Here is a 20,221-nt window from a genome sequence, read left to right on the forward strand (position 1 = left end):
TGACCCACTATCAATGAGTCCTCTTAGTTCTACTGAGCCTTGCACAGTCACTGGTGCATAGAACAGACTTTCATTGCTGGTTATTCTCTGAATACGTTGACATATCACATTTGTGTTGCCTTGATTTTTCTCTTTGTATGAAGACAGTTCTATTTCAGGATCAGTTTCATTTATAGTTTTTAGCTGCACCTATTAGTTTAAAGCTGGACCTTGATTTTGTGGCCGCTGCCCGACTGGTACCTCTCTTCTAACCTCCTGCTTTTGTGGGCAGTCTATGGTTTGATGGCCAGGATTATGACATTTGAAGCACAGGCGGTCATTAAGACAGTGGGACCGAGTGGAGTGAGCCACATCTTTACATATAGCACATGGGAAGGAGGGAGACAGCTGTACAGTTCTGCGGGGCCCTCTTGTGGGCGGGGCGAGCAGCGTTTTGGTTTATAATAAACTGTTCTATTAGTGTTACAGGTTTTGTTATTGTCACCTGATCATTGCCACTCGGAACTCCTTGAACTGCTGAGCTAAGGACGAGGTGCTCTCAGCTCTCCTCTGTTTTTTGGATGTCTTCCTGTAGTGTCAATATGTTTTGCTGTTTTGCTTCCTCCTTGTAGCACATCTGTCATTTTGGTGGCTGTCTATCAATTCCTGAACTTCACCCACTGTCCATTTCTCCCTAGGCTTGCATCCGAATGCTGTGTACAGTTCATGATTGGGGCAGTGCTTCACAAATATCATGGCGACCGCATGACCCACGTCATCCATCTGTCTGCCCTGTCTTTGTAGACATTCATTAGCTAGATCTGCTACTCGGTTATGGCGCACCCAGTAGTCTAAGCTATTCTCCCCGTGATAAAGTTTGGTTTCATAAAAACCTTGAAGTGGCGTAGTAGAGGAGATGATCTCACCAAAATGCTGCTTCAAAATACTGAAAATAATCTCAGGGTCTCTGCTGATGTTTACAAGGGGGTTGCTGAGGATTCCTATCTTGACTAAATCCTTTTCCTCTCTATGAACCTTTCCATGATTTCATTACCTTGCTCTGGCATTTTGTGACCTTTCATTACCAAGTAAGTCTTCATCATTTCCTGCCACTCATACACAGTACATTTATCTGTTCCATCACCTCTGAAAGTGGGTGGCTCACACATGTCAGATTTCATGACAAAGTTAACCTTGGACCAATCTGGCATGCACACTGGGACAGTGTCGGCAGCTACCTTGGATGGAGTGATATTACTTGCTGACAGACTTGAAACAATACTGTGACCAATCTCTTGACCACTCTGCTTGACTAAATCAAGCATAACACTCTGCTGCATAAGGTATTCATCACCATTGGAGTATTTATCATCTCCATCACTCTGACATGTTTTTGATCAATAACATCCTCTTGTTCATTTACTGACGTCACACCAGCACTCCCGGTAAAGCTATGCTCTACCATTCTAGCTATCTGAGCCCCCCTACCAATACTGGGGGTTACAATATCACAGTTAACTCCCCTAGGTTATAAGTCCTCACTCACCAGTAAAAGTGGTGGATCACCATTGGGCTTGACCAGAGTACCTGGATTTTTTGGTGTGGACATGTCATGACGAATATTTAAATTGACTGTCTCATGAAGTTGACGGCAGGTGTAGTCCTCTTCTCTGGAGCACTGCTGTATTCCCGGTGATCGGCGATGGCTGATCTTGTAGATCCGGGTCACGCCCCCCCCCAAACAAAAACAATGGTAAGTCCGAAGAACTCTCGTATTGCCAACCTTACTACAATGGTAGCAAACATTGTTATGAATTCAGCAACACATAATGAAATGAAACTTTATTTATATCTCCCCTTTTCCTGAAGTGAATGGTTTCACCCACTACTCTACCCCGGAACTACGCGTTCTTTGATATCTACATTGCGCGCAAGGTTTATGGAAACTCAACATTTTCGCTTTGTCACATTTTCAAACTGATATTTTTTGTTTTTATTATTTATTTTTTTGTGCAAAAAACGTGGGGCTCTAACAGACCTATTTGAAGGGACATTAATCATTGGAATAAAGAGACAGTATTTAAACAAATTCTAAACGTTTCATTGACATGTCACTTTCACTTTCCCTGTAAATAAACGGTACATGCACATGTGGTTTGTCATAATTCAATAGCTCTCAATAATACAATACTTTTAGAGAACTTGCAAATGCTTCACCTTGAAATAATAAGTTAATATGTTTATAGATTCGTTCTTAAATGGTTTAAGAAAAAGCCATAATTTACAGCGGGCAATTTAGCGGAATGAGGAATTGTGGAATGAGGAAGAGAGACAGGAGTTGACGATTCCGATTGTACCATTGGCGTGGACCATTCTGTTTCACAGGACTATAGTAGACAGACGATGATCTTGAAGAAATCAGACTCATCTCCCGCTGAAACGTAAGTTCCAATTTTATCCATGGTCTATTACAGATGTAAAGTTAAATGCAGATGTCACAGTTGCCTTTGAGGTTTATCATCACGTTTTGGATTAACCTGTAATCTCTTTGCCTTCTCTAAACTTGTTTGACTTTATCTGTATTTTTCCAAGTCAATCGTACTGAAATTTGTGATAAATTTTGGGTTGTGTTCATACGTTTCCTTTTTAGTGATGAATGTATTTTTATTCCTTGACATCACAGAGGAAATGAGAGTAAATCATGTGAGTGTGGCATGATGTGGTGTCAGACTTGAAACTGTGCCTGTGTGGATTTTTAGACTTGATTTTCCCTAACAAAACATTCAACAACCCCCACTAAAATGTCCATTATAATCCACATAATAATTCACATTTCCTGTTGCTGCAAGATTATTTTCCTGCTGTAGCAAACTGGCTCAAATTAAGATCCTACATCTGTATGAGTGCCCGGCAGCTGGTCCTGAGGCAGAGAGCAGAGCTTCTGCGTGCCCTGTGCTGTGGTGGCTCTTCTGAGGGTCTGGAGAGTGTATTGGACCTACTCCTGTCCCGGGGCATGCTGTTCTGGGAGGACTACCAGAATGTACGGGTACCAGGCCGTACTCTGTGTGCCAACACAAGGGTGCTACTAGATCTGGTGTACACCAAGGGAGATGAGACCTGTCGACTGCTCCTGGCTGCTTTCAAACAGGTAAGATATGTAGGCACAGCTCTTCACAGGTGATGCCGTTCTAAAGGATGTATGAGCATGTTTTGAACAGACTCATTACTGATGTATGTACAAAACATTAGGAGCACCTTCCTAATATTGAGTTGCACCCCCTTTTGCCCTCAGAACAGCATCAATTTGTCAGGGCATGGACTCTACAAGGTGCCAAAAGCATTCCACAGGGATGCTGGCCCGTGTTGACTCCAATGCTTCCCACAGTTGTGTCAAGTTGGCTGGATGTCTTTTGGGTGGTGGACCATTCTTGATACACACGCGAAACTGTTGAGCGTGAAAATCAGCATTGCAGTTCTTTGCACACTCAAACCGGTGCGCCTGGCACCTACTATCCTGTTCAAAGGCACTTAAAACTTTTGTCTTGCCCATTCACCCTCTGAATGGCACACACAAACCCAATCCATGTCTCAAGGCTTAAAAATAATTATTTAACCTGTCTCCTCCCCTTCATCTACACTGATTGAAGTGGATTTAATAAGGGATCATAGCTTTCACATGGATTCACCTGGTCAGTCTATGTCATGGAAAGAGCAGGTGTTCCTAACGTATCGTCTTAGTAAAAAGCCACTAGGCAAAAATGTTGAACGATACAAATCAGTTGCCATGTCCCAAAGATACAGATCATAACATAGGTACAGATCATTACATAGGTACAGATCATTACATAGGTACAGATCATTACATAGATACAGATCATTACATAGATACAGATCATTACATAGATACAGATCATTACATAGATACAGATCATTAAAGATACAGATCATTACATAGATACAGATCATTACATAGATACAGATCATTACATAGATACAAATCATTACATAGATACAGATCATTACATAGATACAGATCATTACATAGATACAGATCATTACATAGATACAAATCATTACATAGATACAGATCATTACATAGATACAGATCATTACATAGATACAGATCATTACATAGATACAGATCATTACATAGATACAGATCATTACATAGATACAGATCATTACATAGATACAGATCATTACATAGATACAAATCATTACATAGATACAGATCATTAAAGATACAGATCATTACATAGATACAGATCATTACATAGATACAGATCATTACATAGATACAAATCATTACATAGATACAGATCATTTTTATTTAATTGTATTGCTTTCAACCAGGTCCTCCCTGAAGCCCAAAGAGCTGGCCTCTCTTTTGGAAACTGTCGTACTGCCGATATAGAAAATACAAGAGATGATACAAAAGAACTACATGGTACAGCTATCCAGACCCTACAGACAGACAGGCCTGGTCTGGTGAGGAGGCTAAGGGACCGTATTGAAGGAGCTCTGGAGGTCCTGCTGCATACGGGCAGCTTTACACCATCTGATTGCGATGAAGTACAGCTACCTCTGTACACCCCCTCACAACAGGTAACCAACCGCACCCTGAGACCAGTATAACAGCTTTATTTATATCTACATGCCTGGTATGATGTAGAGTACAATGATATTACACAACGTCCCTGTCCCTCTTGGAATTAAATTCCAGTTTGCACATATTTGAATCTAAACAGGTCATGCTGTCCCTAGACTTTTTAGTAATTAGACATGTTATTTAGGTTCAGATAGTAGGGGTAAATGTGAATTAATTGACTTCTTTGTCATGTAGGCAAGGCGTCTACTGGACCAGGTCAGATCAAAGGGGGAGCCTGCAGCAAAGGTCCTACTGCAATACTTTCAGCAAACAGAGGACCATCCCTCACCATCTATCCAAGAGGCTCCTCCCAAAGGTACTGTATTATATCACAAAGCACTAAAAGTCACACGGCTACTTGCAAGTCGTTTGCATACAGCACTAACACATAGCTGTTACACTAATACTTCTTAGATATTATATTGTTTGCTATGATGTCCTGTATATTTCAAACATTCTTATTATTTGTGTGCTGCTGCAGAGTGCTTGTCCTATCAGAAGAAGCTGCGCAGCACTGTGTCAGCCCAGTCACATTTCCTCAGCACGTATGGAGGAACCAGCAGTCTGTCTCTAGAAGACATCTACACAGAGGTTCAGCTGGAGCTTGCCCAGGGTGGCAGTGAGGCCCAGCCCCAGACTGGTGCTCTGGGGCTGGAGGACGTGGTGGGCCTGGTGGGCACCCTGAACCAGGAGGCTGACACTGTGCTAGTCTCTGGGGAGGCAGGCAGTGGGAAGAGCACCCTTCTCCAGAGGCTGCACCTCCTCTGGGCCAGGGGGGCGGCTCTACATGATTTCTTCCTCCTCTTTCCCTTCAGCTGTCGCAGGCTGAGCTCGGAGCAGAGGGAGCTGTCTCTCAGAGAGCTGCTGTTCCTGCACTGCTGCTGGCCGGACGGGGACCAGGACCGAATCTTCCAGTTCATCCTGGACCATCCGCACCTCATCCTCTTCACCTTCGACGGCCTGGACGAGCTCATGCAGAGCTTCTCAGACTCAGAGCAGAGGCACTGCTGCCCCACCCAGTGTGCCCCAGTCCCCACCCTGCTCTTCAACTTGCTGCAGGGATCCCTCATGAAGGGGGTGAGGAAGGTATGTTTTATGTATACGGCTAAATGAGATGTGTAGGATTTTTATGTGCAATGTATGTATTGTGTATGTGTCGACTAGGCAATGTATAGTGTTTATGTATAAAGCAGTTCCTGTATCAAGACAATTTTCCCCTCAGGGACAATAAAGTTTATCCTCATCCTAAGGTGGTGACCAGCCGGCCAGAGGCAGTGGGACCCAACCTGAAGCGGTACCTTCGCAAGGAACTCCTCTTGAAAGGCTTCTCGCCCGGCGGGATCGACTGCTTCGTGAGGAAGCATCATCGCGACCCGACGGTGGCCACCAGGGTCCTGGAGTCTCTACGAAGCAACACAGCTCTACTGGGCCTGTGTCACATCCCGGTTTTCTGCTGGATTGTGTCCAAGTGTTATAAGGAGCTGCTGGGCTGTGGAGAGGGAGAGGCCAGTCCCCAGACCATCACAGATGTTTACCTCATGATCCTGCAGCACTTCTTCCAGCGCCGGGCCTCTCAGAGGAACACCATGGGGATAGGATGGGTGCAGGAGCACCAGGATACTGCCCTGCATCTGGGGCAGCTAGCCATGGAGGGCCTAGGGGCCTCTTGTTACGTCTTCACAGGCACAGAGCTACAGAAGTGTGGGGTGACCGAGGAAGATATCTGCATGGGGTTCCTCATTCGTAGTAAAGACCTCTCCTCCTCTACTAACTGCAAACACTACGAGTTCCTGCACATTACCATGCAGTGCTTCTTTGCTGCTCTCTACATTGTCCTGAACAATAACTTGGACCGCTCCACCATCCCTAAGCTCTTTCAGCTGCAGGACAGGCAGCCACAGCCTGGCTTTCACAGGATGTGTCTGGGGCACTGCTTGATCCAACAAGAAGGGGCCTTGAAGGAGGCCAATACGGCAGCAGAGACCCCCAACCTCCAGATAACAGCCACTTTTGTGTCTGGGCTCTTGTCTCAGCGCCACCGCAGCCTGCTGCTCCTCTCCTGCCCTGGGCCCACTCTGGACAGGAAGTCCAAGCAGGTGGTGACGTGCCTGTCCAAAGGTATGCAGAAGCACTTTAAATCCATCCCTCGGCCCGTGGAGGGGGAGAAGAAGAGCATGCACGCCATGCCGGGCTTCGTGTGGCTCATCAAGTGCATCCATGAGATGCAGGACAGCAGGATCGCCAGAGACACTATGGCTAAGCTAGAGGTGGAACACCTGAAGCTGACCTATTGTAACATAGGCCCTGTGGAGTGTACTGCGCTGGCCTACGTGCTCCAGCACCTTAGGAACCCTGTGGGGCTTCAGCTAGACTACAACTATGTAGGAGACGTTGGGGTGGAGCAGCTGCTGCCTTGCCTGCATGTCTGTCACTCTGTATAGTAAGTGTGGAAAGCTTCACCATGCTATTTACTATGGCACTCACTATGGGATTATTTTAGCATAAACATGTTACCTTGTGCCAGTAACACAAGACACAAGACACAGGACACTAAACTAAAGCCTAATAATAAGACCATTTTTTATTTCACTCCCTCAGCCTGAGACACAATAACATATCAGATGAGGGAATCCGTAAATTGATTGAAAAAGGCATCCAGTGTGAGCACTTTCAGAAGATTGCGTGAGTATGGCCAAATCTATTTTCCACTGTCAGGTGACCTATAGCTAGGCTATGGTGGCTTTAAACGTTCTATGTCAAATATGCAGATGTAAAAAAGAAAACTGATGAGGTTATTACCTTTATTGATCTTGATTAATGTCTCTGAAAGGCTCTTCAACAACAAGCTAACTGATGCCTGCACAGAGTGCTTCGCTCACCTCCTGAAGATGAAACAGAATTTTCTCTCTCTAAGGTGAGGATATTTTTCAACTCTCACCATATAAGATACTGTACAATGTTACCTCACACAGCAATCGCTAAAACCATATTCAATCGAACACTTTCTCTGACTTTGCATTGCAGGCTGGGAAACAATAACATCACAGCAGCAGGGGCAGGGCAACTGGCGGAGGGACTGAGGTTCAATCGGTCACTACAGTTCTTGGGGTGGGAAGCAGACTACCCTATCTCTCTGAGAATTACAAAGTTGTTTTTTTATTGTTTTATCACAATGCTGTAATAATATATCTGGTTGACCATTTTAATCCTCTCTGTTTTTTAGGCTTTGGGGAAATAAAATAGGTGATAAAGGTGCAGAGGCCATTGCCAATGCTCTAAAGGACAGCCAAACCTTGGTGTGGCTCAGGTAATGTTAGACTAATGATAGGTTGAAACATGAACATTACTAACACATCCATACTATCATGGGCAACTATATGTCCAGACAGCCCTGTTATCATTAAAATACTTAAACATAGGAATAAATCTTACTGTGAGATGTATGTTTCATGGCAGCCTGGTAGACAATGGTGTTGGCAGTGCAGGAGCATGTGCTCTTGCCCCACTCATCAAGAACAGTACGCTAGAGGAGCTGTGGTGAGTATATTGATACCACATCCTGAATACTGAAAAAGACTTTGCAGCTACCCACGTTCCGTTTTGCCCCAACTGACATTTTGAAAGTTGTGGTTGTGCTATACATTTGTGATTGTGCTAAACACATCTTTCACTCTGCTCTCTCATGCCCACCACAGGTTAACCAAAAACTGCATCACAAGAACAGGTGTGGAGTGTCTAATACTGGCTCTTGAAAGCAACACTAGTGTGAAGGCAGTGTGGTATGTTAACATAATGCTTTGATCATTAAGACAGTTATATACTGGCTGAGAAATGTAATTTAAAAGTGTTATGTCCTATACATACAGTACAGTATGCTGTAGTCTCCTATGCCTCCCCCATACCTCCCCATACATGTGAAGATTGGATCTCTAATCACTTAAGAAGGTCTCTACTCCAAAGACTGTAAATTAGAGTTAAGTGAATAATTGTTTTCTCTCTAGGTTGAGAGGTAATGAGCTCAGCCCAGAAGAGGTGGAAGAGATGACACAGCGGGAACCCAGGCTTACATTCTGATGATGCCAAGTGCGGGTCAACTATACTGGAGTATTATTGTTTACAGCCATGTGGATATCTGTTTGTAATTTATGTAACTTCTTTAGTAGCATTTCCCTTCAAATGGTAGTTGTGTTATTTATAGGTTATTATATGTTTCTATGTACATTATGGATCATGTTGGATGTGATGTTCTCAATGATGTAAACAGTGTGGGCAAGCTTGTTTTATCCATTCACAATAAGTAGCAACTTCTGACCTGCTCTGCTACTACAGGCAGCTTGTTTGGTAGCATTCTTTTCATATTAGTCATATTAGTCATTGTGATAAGGAACTGGTCTGACACTTGTTTTATGTAAGCACCATTGGGTGTGAGCCTATTGTTTCTGGCTAATTATCAAATAACAGTCAGGTATTTGAACTGGTACATCAGTATTCTTATGTACTCTACCCTATTGTACACTGACTGGCAGTGCTAGTATGTTTGATGACATGGGTTGATTCAGCAGTTACATGACTCTTATTTTATCAGTGAATCACTAACAGTGATTACATTAGTCCTATTGTGTCAGTGATCTATGGTGGGGATAGAATGGCTTGTTACGTTATGTCTCCTTGCCTACTGAGAAATGTTAATGTAGGCTATTACATTTTAAAAATGCACTATGCAGAAATCTCTCTGCCGTTTTCTGGTTCCAAAAAATCGAATAGTTCGCTTAATTTCAGTTTATGTGACAACAAGCAAGTGTAGTGTAGAGAATTCCAAAAGGTTACATATTGCAGCTTTAATTTGAAGTTAAACAGCAATTCAGTGTACTATTAATGAAATATAATTTCTCCAAAATATAATATGAAGAATTCACGTGCTGCTTTTATCAATATTTGCACATCATTCTGCACTCATAACAAGTCATTTGCATGTCAACACACACACGCCTGGTTTGAATGACATGAATCTGTGTACACTGTACAAGTCACAGTATAGAAGATCCCAGACCTGTCAACAGCACTGTTAATGTGGGAGGCAATCAATTATGTATATAAACCCTGGACTGCTGATAGTTTGTATTGGCCATTGAGAGGCTTTGAAGTAGACGTCGACCAATTATGATTTTTCAACACACATGAACAATGAACACTTTTATTTTAACTTAATATACTGCTCAAAAAAATAAAGGGAACACTTAAACAACACAATGTAACTCCAAGTCAATTACACTTCTGTGAAATCAAACTGTCCACTTAGGAAGCAACACTGATTGACAATACATTTCACATGCTGTTGTGCAAATGGAATAGACAACAGGTGGAAATTATAGGCAATTAGCAAGACACCCCCAATAAAGGAGTGGTTCTGCAGGTGGTGATCACAGACCACTTCTCAGTTCCTATGCTTCCTGGCTGATGTTTTGGTCACTTTTGAATGTTGGCGGTGCGTTCACTCTAGTGGTAGCATAAGACGGAGTCTACAACCCACACAAGTGGCTCAGGTAGTGCAGCTCATCCAGGATGGCACATCAATGCGAGCTGTGGCAAAAAGGTTTTCTGTGTCTGTCAGCGTAGTGTCCAGAGCATGGAGGCGCTACCAGGAGACAGGCCAGTACATCAGGAGATGTGGAGGAGGCCGTAGGTGGGCAACAACCCAGCAGCAGGACCGCTACCTCCGCCTTTGTGCAAGGAGGAGCAGGAGGAGCACTGCCAGTGCCCTGCAAAATGACCTCCAGCAGGCCACAAATGTGCATGTGTCTGCTCAAACGGTCAGAAACAGACTCCATGAGGGCCCGACGTCCACAGGTGGGGGTTGTGCTTATAGCCCAACACTGTGCAGGACGTTTGGCATTTGCCAGAGAACACCAAGATTGGCAAATTCGCCACTGGCGCCCTGTGCTCTTCACAGATGAAAGCAGGTTCACACTGAGCACTTGTGACAGACGTGACAGAGCCTGGAGACGCCGTGGAGACGCCGCCTGCAACATCCTCCAGCATGACCGGTTTGGCGGTGGGTCAGTCTTGGTGTGGGGTGGCATTTCTTTGGGGGACCGCACAGCCCTCCATGTGCTCGCCAGAGGTAGCCTGACTGCCATTAGGTACCGAGATGAGATCCTCAGACCCCTTGTGAGACCATATGCTGGTGCGGTTGGCCCTGGGTTCCTCCTAATGCAAGACAATGCTAGACCTCATGTGGCTGGAGTGTGTCAGCAGTTCCTGCAAGAGGAAGGCATTGATGCTATGGACTGGCCCGCCCGTTCCCCAGACCTGAATCCAATTGAGCACATCTGGGACATCATGTCTCGCTCCATCCACCAACGCCACGTTGCACCACAGACTGTCCAGGAGTTGGCGGATGCTTTAGTCCAGGTCTGGGAGGAGATCCCTCAGGAGACCATCCACCACCTCATCAGGAGCATGCCCAGGCACTGTAGGGAGGATATACAGGCACGTGGAGGCCACACACACTACTGAGCCTCATTTTGACTTGTTTTAAGGACATTACATCAAAGTTGGATCAGCCTGTAGTGTGGTTTTCCACTTTAATTTTGAGTGTGACTCCAAATCCAGACCTCCATGGGTTGATAAATTGGTTTTCCATTGATTATTTGTGTGATTTTGTTGTCAGCACATTCAACTATGTAAAGAAATAAGTATTTAATAAGATTATTTCATTAATTCAGGTCTAGGATGTGTTATTTTAGTGTTCCCTTTATTTTTTTGAGCAGTGTATAATACATAAATAAAATCAATTTCGTCTCAAATAAATAAAGAAACATGTTCAATTTGGTTTAAATAATGCAAAAAACACAGTGTTGGAGAAGAAAGTAAAAGTGCAATATGTGCCATGTAAAAAGCTAACGTTTAAGTTCCTTGCTCAGAACATGAGAACATAAAAGCTGGAAGGGCCTTTCAACATGAGTCTTCAATATTCCCAATTAAGAAGTTTTAGGTTGTAGTTATTATAGGAATTATGATGTGTCAACTATTTCTCTCTATACCATTTGTATTTCATATACCTTTGACTATTGGATGTTCTTATAGGCACTTTAGTATTGCCAGCCTAATCTCGGGAGTTGATAGGCTTGAAGTCATAAACAGCGCTGTGCTTCAACATTGCTAAGAGCTGCTGGCAAACGCAGTAAAGTGCTGTTTGAACGAATGCTTACGAGCCTGCTGCTGCCTACTACCGCTCAGACTGCTCTATCAAATATCAAATCATAGACATAATTATAATATAATAAATACACGGAAATACAAGCCTTTGGTCATTAATATGGTCAAATCCGGAAACTCATTTAGAAAACAAAACGTTTATTCTTTCAGTGAAATACGGAACCGTTCTGTATTTTTTCAGAACGGGTGGCAACTCGTAACTTGCTGTTACATTACACAACCTTCAATGTTATGTCATAATTATGTTTAATTCTGGCAAATTAATTACAGTCTTTGTTAGGAAGAAATGGTCTTCACACATTTCGCAATGAGTTAGGCGGGCCAAACTGCTGCAAACTATATGTCCAGGGGCTGCATTTATTGTTGTAATGGGTGCGTGCTGGTGGCAGGGAAGTCAGGCGCAGGAGAACGAACTTGGTATAAACGGAGTCATTTAATAAGTGCTCACAAAACTCCAAAAACCCAAATATACAAAAGAATACAAGTGGGTACAAAACCCGTCGTGCACCAGAACATAACTTGCACATCACATACAAACAAACAATCACCGACAAGGACATGAGGGGAAACAGGGTTAAATGCACAGCATGTAATTGATGAGATTGGAACCAGGTGTGATGTAAGACAAGACAAAACCAATGGAAAATGAAAATTGGATCAGCGATGGCTAGAACACCGCCCAAACAAGGAGAGGGACCGACTTCGGCGGAAGTTGTGACAGTAACCCCCCCGACGAGCCGCATGTCGACACCAACCTCGGGGACGACCCGGAGGGCGAGGCGCAGGGCGATCCGGATGGAGACGGTGGAACTCTCGCAGCATTGAAGGATCCAACACGTCCTCGAGCAGAACCCAGCATCTCTCCTCCGGACCATACCCCTCCCAGTCCACGAGGTACTGAAGGCCCCTTGCCTGACGTCTCGAACAGCATACGCCGGGGCCCCCTCGATGTCCAGAGGGGGTGGAGGAACCTCCCGCACCTCAGACTCCTGGAGTGGACCAGCCACCACCGGCCTGAGGAGAGACACATGGAACGAGGGATTAATACGGTAATCTGGGGGAAGCTGTAACTTGTAGCATGCCTCGTTGAGTCTCCTCAGGACTTTGAATGGCTCCACAAACCGCGGACCCAGCTTCCGGCCGGGCAAGGCGGAGGGGCAGGTTTCGGGTTGAGAGCCAGACCCGGTCCCCCGGTGCAAATACCGGGGCCTCACTGCGGTGGCGGTCGGCGCTCGCCTTCTGCCGCCTCAAGGCCCGTTGCAGGTGCACATGGGCACCGTTCCAGGTCTCCTCCGAGCGCTTAAACCATTTGTCCACCGCAGGAGCTTCGATCTGGCTCTGATGCCAAGGTGCCAGAACCGGCTGATACCCCAGTACTCACTGGAAGGGAGAGAGGTTAGTGGAGGAGTGGCGGAGTGAGTTATGGGCCATCTCTGCCCAGGGGATGAACGCCGCCCACTCCCCCGGCCGGTATAGGGCAATATGACCGCAGAAACCTACCCACATCCTGGTTTACTCTCTCCACCTGCCCGTTACTCTTGGGGTGAAAACCTGAGGTGAGGCTGACCGAGACCCCCAGACGCTCCATGAACGCTCTCCAGACCCTGGACGTGAACTGGGGACCCCGATCAGAGACTATGTCCTCGGGCACCCCGTAGTGCCGGAAGACGTGAGTGAACAGAGCCTCTGCAGTCTGTAGGACCGTTGGGAGACCGGGCAAAGGGAGGAGACGGCAGGACTTAGAAAACCGATCCACAACAACTAGGATCGTAGTGTTGCCCTGTGAGGGAGGAAGATCCGTCAGGAAGTCCACCGACAGGTGCAATCACGGCTGTTGTGGAACGGGTAGGGGTTGTAACTTCCCTCCGGGCAGGTGCCTGGGAGCCTTGCACTGGGCGCACACCGAGCAGGAGGAAACATAAACCAAGGTGGACCACCAGTACTTCCAACTAAGGCAACGCACCGTCTGACCAATGCCATGGTGGCCAGAGGAGGGTGACGTGTGGGCCCAATATATCAAACGGTCGCAGACAGCAGACAGAACGTACAGGCGCCCAGCTGGACACTAGGGGGAGTGGGCTCTGTGCGTAACGCCCGCTCGATGTCCGTATCCAGCTCCCACACCACTGGTGCCACCGGCAAGAGGCCAGAAGTATGGGAGCGTGATCCATGGACCGCTACTCTGTGTCATACATCCAGGACAGTGCATCTGCCTTAGCGCTCTGGGAACCTGGTCTGTAGGACAGAGTGAAAACAAAACGGGTAAAGAACATGGCCCACCTTGCCTGGAGAGGGTTCAGTCTCCTCGCCGCCCGGATGTACTCCAGATTGCGGTGGTCAGTCCAGATGAGAAAAGGGTGTTTAGCCCCCTCAAGCCAATGTCTCCACGCCTTCAGAGCCTTGACAACAGCCAACAGCTCTCGGCCCCCCACATCATAGTTTTGCTCCACCGGGCTGAGCTTCTTCGAAAAGAAAGCACAGGGGCGGAGCTTTGGTGGCGTGCCCGAGCGCTTAGAGAGCACGGCTCATATCCCAGCCACGGACGCATCCACCTCCACTATGAACGCCAAAGAGGGATCCGGATGAGCCAGCACGGGAGCCGAGGTAAACAGAGCCTTCAGGTGACCAAAAGCCCTGTCCGCCTCAGCCAACCACTGCAGCCACACCGGTCCCCCCTTCAGCAGTGAGGTAATAGGAGCTGCTACCTGACCAAAACCCTGGATAAACCTCCGGTAGTAGTTGGCAAACCCTAGAAACCGCTGCACCTCCTTTACCGTGGCGGGAGTTGGCCAATTACGCACGGCTGAAATGCGGTCATTTTCCATCTCCACCCCTGAAGTGGAAATGCCGTACCCTAGGAAGGAGACGGACTGTTGGAAGAACAGACATTTCTCAGCCTTGACGTACAGTTCATGCTCCAACAGTCGACCAAGCACCCTGCGCACCAAGGACACATGCTCGGCGCGTGTAGCGGAGTATATCAGAATGTCGTCGATATACACCACTACACCCTGCCCATGCAGGTCCCGGAAAATCTCGTCAACAAACGCCTGGAAGACTGATGGTGTAACGGCTGTCTATAGAAGAAGTGGACCAAAATGCGGCGGAGTTAGGGTTCGTCATATTTAATTTACGAACACTATGCATTTCACAAAAACAACAAAAACTGACAGCCAACACAGTCCTGTCAGGTACTACCACAATGACAAGAACAATTACCCACACCACACAAAGGAAACGTAGGCAACTTATGTGTGACTCCCAATCAACCACAACCCTCTACAGCTGTGCCTGATTGGAAGTCACACGGCCAAAATCAAATGAAACAATAAAACACTCACTCCCTTCTGCCACGTCCTGACCCAACTACACCCTCTACTGGTCAGGACGTGACAGATGGAGCATTCATCAACCCGTACGGCATGACGAGGTACTCATAGTGCCCTGAGGTGGTACTAAATGCCGGCTTCCACTCGTCCCCCTCCCGGATACGCACCAGGTTGTAAGCGCTCCTAAGATCCAATTTTGTGAAGAAGCGCGACCCGTGCATTGACTCAATCGCACTGCCGATGAGAGGCAGTGGGTAGCTACCTGTACCTCACAGTGATCTGATTGATACCTCGATAGTCAATACACGGGCGCAGACCCCCATCCTTCTTCTTCACAAAAAAGAAACTTGAGGAGGCAGGTGAAGTGGAGGGCCGAATGTATCCCTGCCCCAGGGATACAGAGACATATGTTTCACATTTACATTTTAGTAATTTAGCAGACGCTCTTATCCAGAGCGACTTACAGTAGTGAGTGCATACATTTCCAACATTTTTTTTCTGTACTGGTCCCCCGTGGGAATCGAATCCACAACCCTGGCGTTGCAAACACCATGCTCTACCAACTGAGCCAAACGGGATAGCCGCCGTCTCAATAGCCGCCGTCTCCTCCTGTGACAGAGGATACACGTGACTCCTGGGAAGTGCTGCGTCTACCAGGAGATTTATCGCACAATCCCCCCGTCGATGGGGTGGTAATTTAGTCGCCCTCTTCTTACAGAAGGCGAGAGCCAAATCGGCATATTCTGAGGGGATGCACACGGTGGAGACCTGGTCTGGACTTTCCACTGTAGTCGCACCGATGGAAACCCCTACACACCTCCCTGAGCACTCTTGTAACCACCCCTTGAGAGCCCTCTGGTGCCACGAAATAGTGGGGTCATGACAGGCCAACCAAGGTCCAGCACCACGGGAAACGCAGGAGAATCAATAAGGAAGAGTGTCGTGTCTTTGGGGTACCATTAAACTGAAGACATGTTTATCAATTAACTCCCTGTAATTATTATCACGCGATTAAACTGATTAATCGTTTAATTGTAATTAACTAGGAGATCGGGGCACCAAGGAGAATATTCAGATTACAAAGCTATAATTTTCCTAATATAACTTTCCTATATTATAATATTATATTCTATTATAGTATAGGCCAATTATCTTCTGGTTTAAATGGTGTATTTTACCTCGAGTCCAGTCTCATTCCAAACGTCGTAAATTGTTGTATCTGCACGAACCAAGTCTTTACTAAAATCATCCATACATCAATTGTCTTAAAATCATTTATTTACTACACTAAGTAATTAACAGAAAACATACAAACAGTAATTATCGTCACAAAGGATTGGTAGGGTAATGTGCCCTAATGGCTAACAGGCATGGCTGGTCTGTTAGACAATGGGTCATAAACGGTCAGCTGAGAAGGTACACAGAGTTCATTAATATTAACAATTGACAATTGAAGGCTCGCTCATTCGGGAACAATTGCAATCAATATATATTTACGCTCATGTGTCGTCGGGATCCTTGTTCGAGCGTCGTTCTGATGGAGAGTTCTCTCTCTCTCTCTCTCTCTCTCTCTCTCTCTCTCTCTCTGTTAGAATGGATCTTTCAAAGCGACATTCATTAATGTCGTTATAGAATGGATGTTTCGTTGGTCTTCGCGTTCGATGATATAATTTACTTAGCTTCAGACTAATAATTAATATCAAAGACTTGTTCTTATTCTGTCGCTATCAATAGTCTAAAAGTTAACCACGTGGTATAGTTCACTTTCAGTAGAGGAATTGGATGGTAAAACCTATTGGCCATGGAGTGGAGGCCTGGTCTGGAGAAATGTAGCTCAGGGTATAGTTTTATAGTGACTCTTGAACAGGCTTGTCAAATGACGCCTGGTCCTGTCTGTGTCCCTTGGGGGCGTGCCGATGGCTGAGTGAAGCTTGGTACAGAAATCCAATTCTATCACATTAACATCAGTACATAGCATCTCAATGTATTACAAATAGCTTTATCCTTATTAATACATTTTATACAAGCATTATGATGCAAGTCTCAAGCTGAGGCTATTATATAAACAGTTTTATGGTAATATGGCTATATTGTCTCTTCTGAGTATCACAAAATTGTACCAAGCGGACCAGTTCGTAGCTGGATTCTTCACCAATCTTCCATACCTTCTCCAGAACACAAATGTCGCTTGGCTCCCCAATTCTGTGAGTTGGAAGAATTTCCTGTGTCTCTCTATGGGCCATGTAGCCAGAGACTCTCCTGGAATTTTACCACTCCTTCACACAGGGACTGGGTGGGGGAAGGTAGGTTGGGGGATGGTGCAAAAGGGGAGGGGGTCAACTGTCCTTCCTGTACCCAAAGAGGCCAACGTCATGACAAGAGACTGATTCTCTCCTTGTGACCCTCCTGCGTAACCATTTCTAGTGGAGCGGTGGCCTCCCTAATCAGCCCTGACCCTAATGGTCGACTATCTAGGCGGTGCATAGGGAAGGGGATATCCACAGGAACAAGGGGGATCCCTAAACTATGGGCAAATGAACGGTCAATAAAATTCCCAGCTGCGCCTGAATCTATGAGCCCCTTATGCTGGGAATGCGGGGAAAACTCAGGAAATGTAATAAACACATGCATGTGAGCAACAGGGGGCTCTGGGTGAGCTTGGTGCCGACTAATCTGGGGTGACACGATAGTGCCCTGCCTGCTGCCTCGACTCCCTGAGGACCCCCCCCCCAGCACCGACCAGCAGTGTGCCCTCTGCGGCCACAGGTGGTGCAGGGAATGACCCCTCCTCCGGTCGCCCTAAGCGCAGCACCTCCCAGCTCCATGGGCGTTGTATCGGAGGTGCTAGGGGATGGATTTGGCGGGCCCCGATCCGGACGTCCACGGGTGGCCAGCAGGTTGTCCAGCCGGATGGACAGGTCCACCAGCTGGTCCAACGTGAGGGTGGTGTCTCGGCAGGCCAACTCCTGACGGACGTCCTCACTCAGACTGCACCGGTAGTGAACGATCAGGGCCCTGTCATTCCATCCCGTGCTGGCGGCCAGGGTCCGGAAGTCCAAAGCGAAATCCTGCGCGCTCCTCGTCCCCTGCCTCAGGTGGAACAGACGTTCACCCGCCGCTCGACCCTCAGGAGGGTGGTCGAAATCTGCAGACGGGTGAACTCTGCGTAATGGTCCAACGCCGCGTCTCCCTCACTCCATACAGCGTTGGCCCACTCCAGGGCTTTGCCTGGTGCCTGCTGTAGTGGGGCTGTTGCAGGCATTGGAAGACCTCCTTCTCTCTCCCATCTATCCATCGTCTGCAGCACGCGATCCATGGCGGTGCCCAGACTTTGTAACAAGGTCGCGTGCTGCTGGATGCGCTCTTCGACCGAGAAGACTCCTGCTGACTCCATTTCAGGTGAGTAATTCTGTAATGGTTCTGTGTGTAGCTGGTGTAGAGAGTCAGGTGCAGGACAGCAGATATGAGTAATCAATGTACTTTACTCAAAATACACAAATACAAAGCAATAATGCGAGCCCACAATAACGGACCGATATACAATGAACAATTACTCACAAACAAACATGGGGGAACAGAGTGTTAAATAATGAACAATAATTGGGGAGTTGAAACCAGGTGTGTAAAACAAAGACAAAACAAATGGAAAATGAAAAGTGGATCGGCGATGGCTAGAAGGCCGGTGACGTCGACCGCCGAACGCCGCCCGAACAAGGAGCGGGACCGACATCGGCGGAAGTCGTGACAATAGCCTTACAGAACAAATCCCCAAAGCCAAATTTCTCAAGGGAGTGGAAGAGGAACTGATGCTCTACTGTGTCAAATGCTTTGTAAAAAGCAAAAAATAATATGAAACTATCCTCGGTTATTAGGTCTGAGTAGTCAAGTACGTCTAATACTAGTCTGATATTGTTAGAAATATGGCTGTTCCTCATAAAGCCAGAATCAATGATTACGTCCAAGACTTCTTTAATTATTTTTGCAAGTAGTAAGGCTAATATCTAATAGTCATTATTAAGAAGACAAATTGGATGCCAGTTATCAATGAGCAGCACTTGTTTTTTAGGCTCAGGTATCAGTGTTATTTACCCCTGACTCATTGTAGGAAGGAGAACATTGTTTTTGATACTCTCTAAAAAAGACTTTAAATAGGAAGGGAGCTCCTTGTTCAGTAATTCCATCAACACCTGGGGATTTATTGTTCTTTAGATGTTTGATAGACTCTATAGACTCGCTTCCTGTTAAGGCAAGGGCTGATTTCAAGGTTTTACTGCTAACCTACAAAGCATTACATGGGCTTGCTCCTACCTATCTTTCCGATTTGGTCCTGCCGTACATACCTACACGTACGCTACGGTCACAAGACGCAGACCTCCTAATTGTCCCTAGAATTTCTAAGCAAACAGCTGGAGGCAGGGCTTTCTCCTATAGAGCTCAATTTGTATGGAATAGTCTGCCTACCCATGTGAGAGACGCAGACTCAGTCTCAACCTTTAAGTCTTTACTGAAGACTCATCTCTTCAGTGGGTCCTATGATTGAGTGTAGTCTGGCCCAGGAGTGTGAAGGTTAACGGAAAGGCTCTGGAGCAACGAACCGCCCTTGCTGTCTCTGCCTGGCCGGTTCCCCTCTCTCCCTTGGGATTCTCTGCCTCTAACCCTATTACAGGGGCTGAGTCACTGGCTTATTGGTGTTCTCATGCCGTCCCTAGGAGGGGTGCGTCACTTGAGTGGGTTGAGTCACTGATGTGGTCTTCCTGTCTGGGTTGGCACCCCCCCTTGGGTTGTGCCGTGGCGGAGATCTTTGTGGGCTATACTCAGGATGGTAAGTTGGTGGTTGAAGATATCCCTCTTGTGGTGTGGGGGCTGTGATTTGGCAAAGTGGGTGGGGTTATATCCTTCCTGTTTGGCCCTGTCCGGGGGTATCGTTGGATGGGGCCACAGTGTCTCCTGACCCCTCCTGTCTCAGCCTCCAGTATTTATGCTGCAGTAGTTTATGTGTCGGGGGGCTAGGGTCAGTCTGTTATATCTGGAGTATTTCTCCTGTCTT

At 46.5% G+C, this 20,221-nt stretch overlaps 1 protein-coding gene across 4 annotated transcripts; it reads left to right on the forward strand.

The window, feature by feature from the left end:
- The first annotated feature begins 1,739 nt into the window (after positions 1 to 1,739).
- Positions 1,740 to 9,524, forward strand: LOC106587579 (nucleotide-binding oligomerization domain-containing protein 2). 4 transcript variants are annotated; one of them, XM_014176103.2, is made up of 14 exons: positions 1,742 to 2,118; positions 2,226 to 2,420; positions 2,829 to 3,127; positions 4,333 to 4,584; positions 4,823 to 4,943; positions 5,109 to 5,713; positions 5,878 to 7,067; positions 7,226 to 7,309; positions 7,458 to 7,541; positions 7,652 to 7,735; positions 7,851 to 7,934; positions 8,084 to 8,164; positions 8,323 to 8,406; positions 8,629 to 9,524. In XM_014176103.2, exons 3-14 carry the CDS (start codon positions 2,879 to 2,881, stop codon positions 8,699 to 8,701), a joined length of 2,991 nt encoding a protein of 996 aa, XP_014031578.1. In that variant the 5' UTR covers positions 1,742 to 2,118; positions 2,226 to 2,420; positions 2,829 to 2,878; the 3' UTR covers positions 8,702 to 9,524. The 4 variants fall into 4 exon arrangements, with proteins under 4 accessions (XP_014031579.1, XP_014031577.1, XP_014031578.1 ...); XM_014176104.2 differs by having other exon boundaries at positions 1,740 to 2,420; positions 5,109 to 5,704; XM_014176101.2 differs by having other exon boundaries at positions 1,742 to 2,420.
- The last annotated feature ends 10,697 nt before the right edge of the window (positions 9,525 to 20,221 follow it).

The sequence above is a fragment of the Salmo salar genome, chromosome ssa26 (assembly GCF_905237065.1).
Source record: "Salmo salar chromosome ssa26, Ssal_v3.1, whole genome shotgun sequence".
Classification (NCBI taxonomy): domain Eukaryota; kingdom Metazoa; phylum Chordata; class Actinopteri; order Salmoniformes; family Salmonidae; genus Salmo; species Salmo salar.

What these genes read in the sequence shown, in the direction of transcription:
- LOC106587579 (XM_014176102.2), top strand. Translation starts at nt 2,879, where the DNA reads ATGAGTGCCCGGCAGCTGGTCCTGAGGCAGAGAGCAGAGCTTCTGCGT. An exon ending in CAGAATTTTCTCTCTCTAAG is followed by an intron (nt 7,542 to 7,651) that starts GTGAGGATATTT and finishes TTTGCATTGCAG; the next exon opens with GCTGGGAAACAATAACATCA. An exon ending in CGGTCACTACAGTTCTTGGG is followed by an intron (nt 7,736 to 7,850) that starts GTGGGAAGCAGA and finishes TCTGTTTTTTAG; the next exon opens with GCTTTGGGGAAATAAAATAG.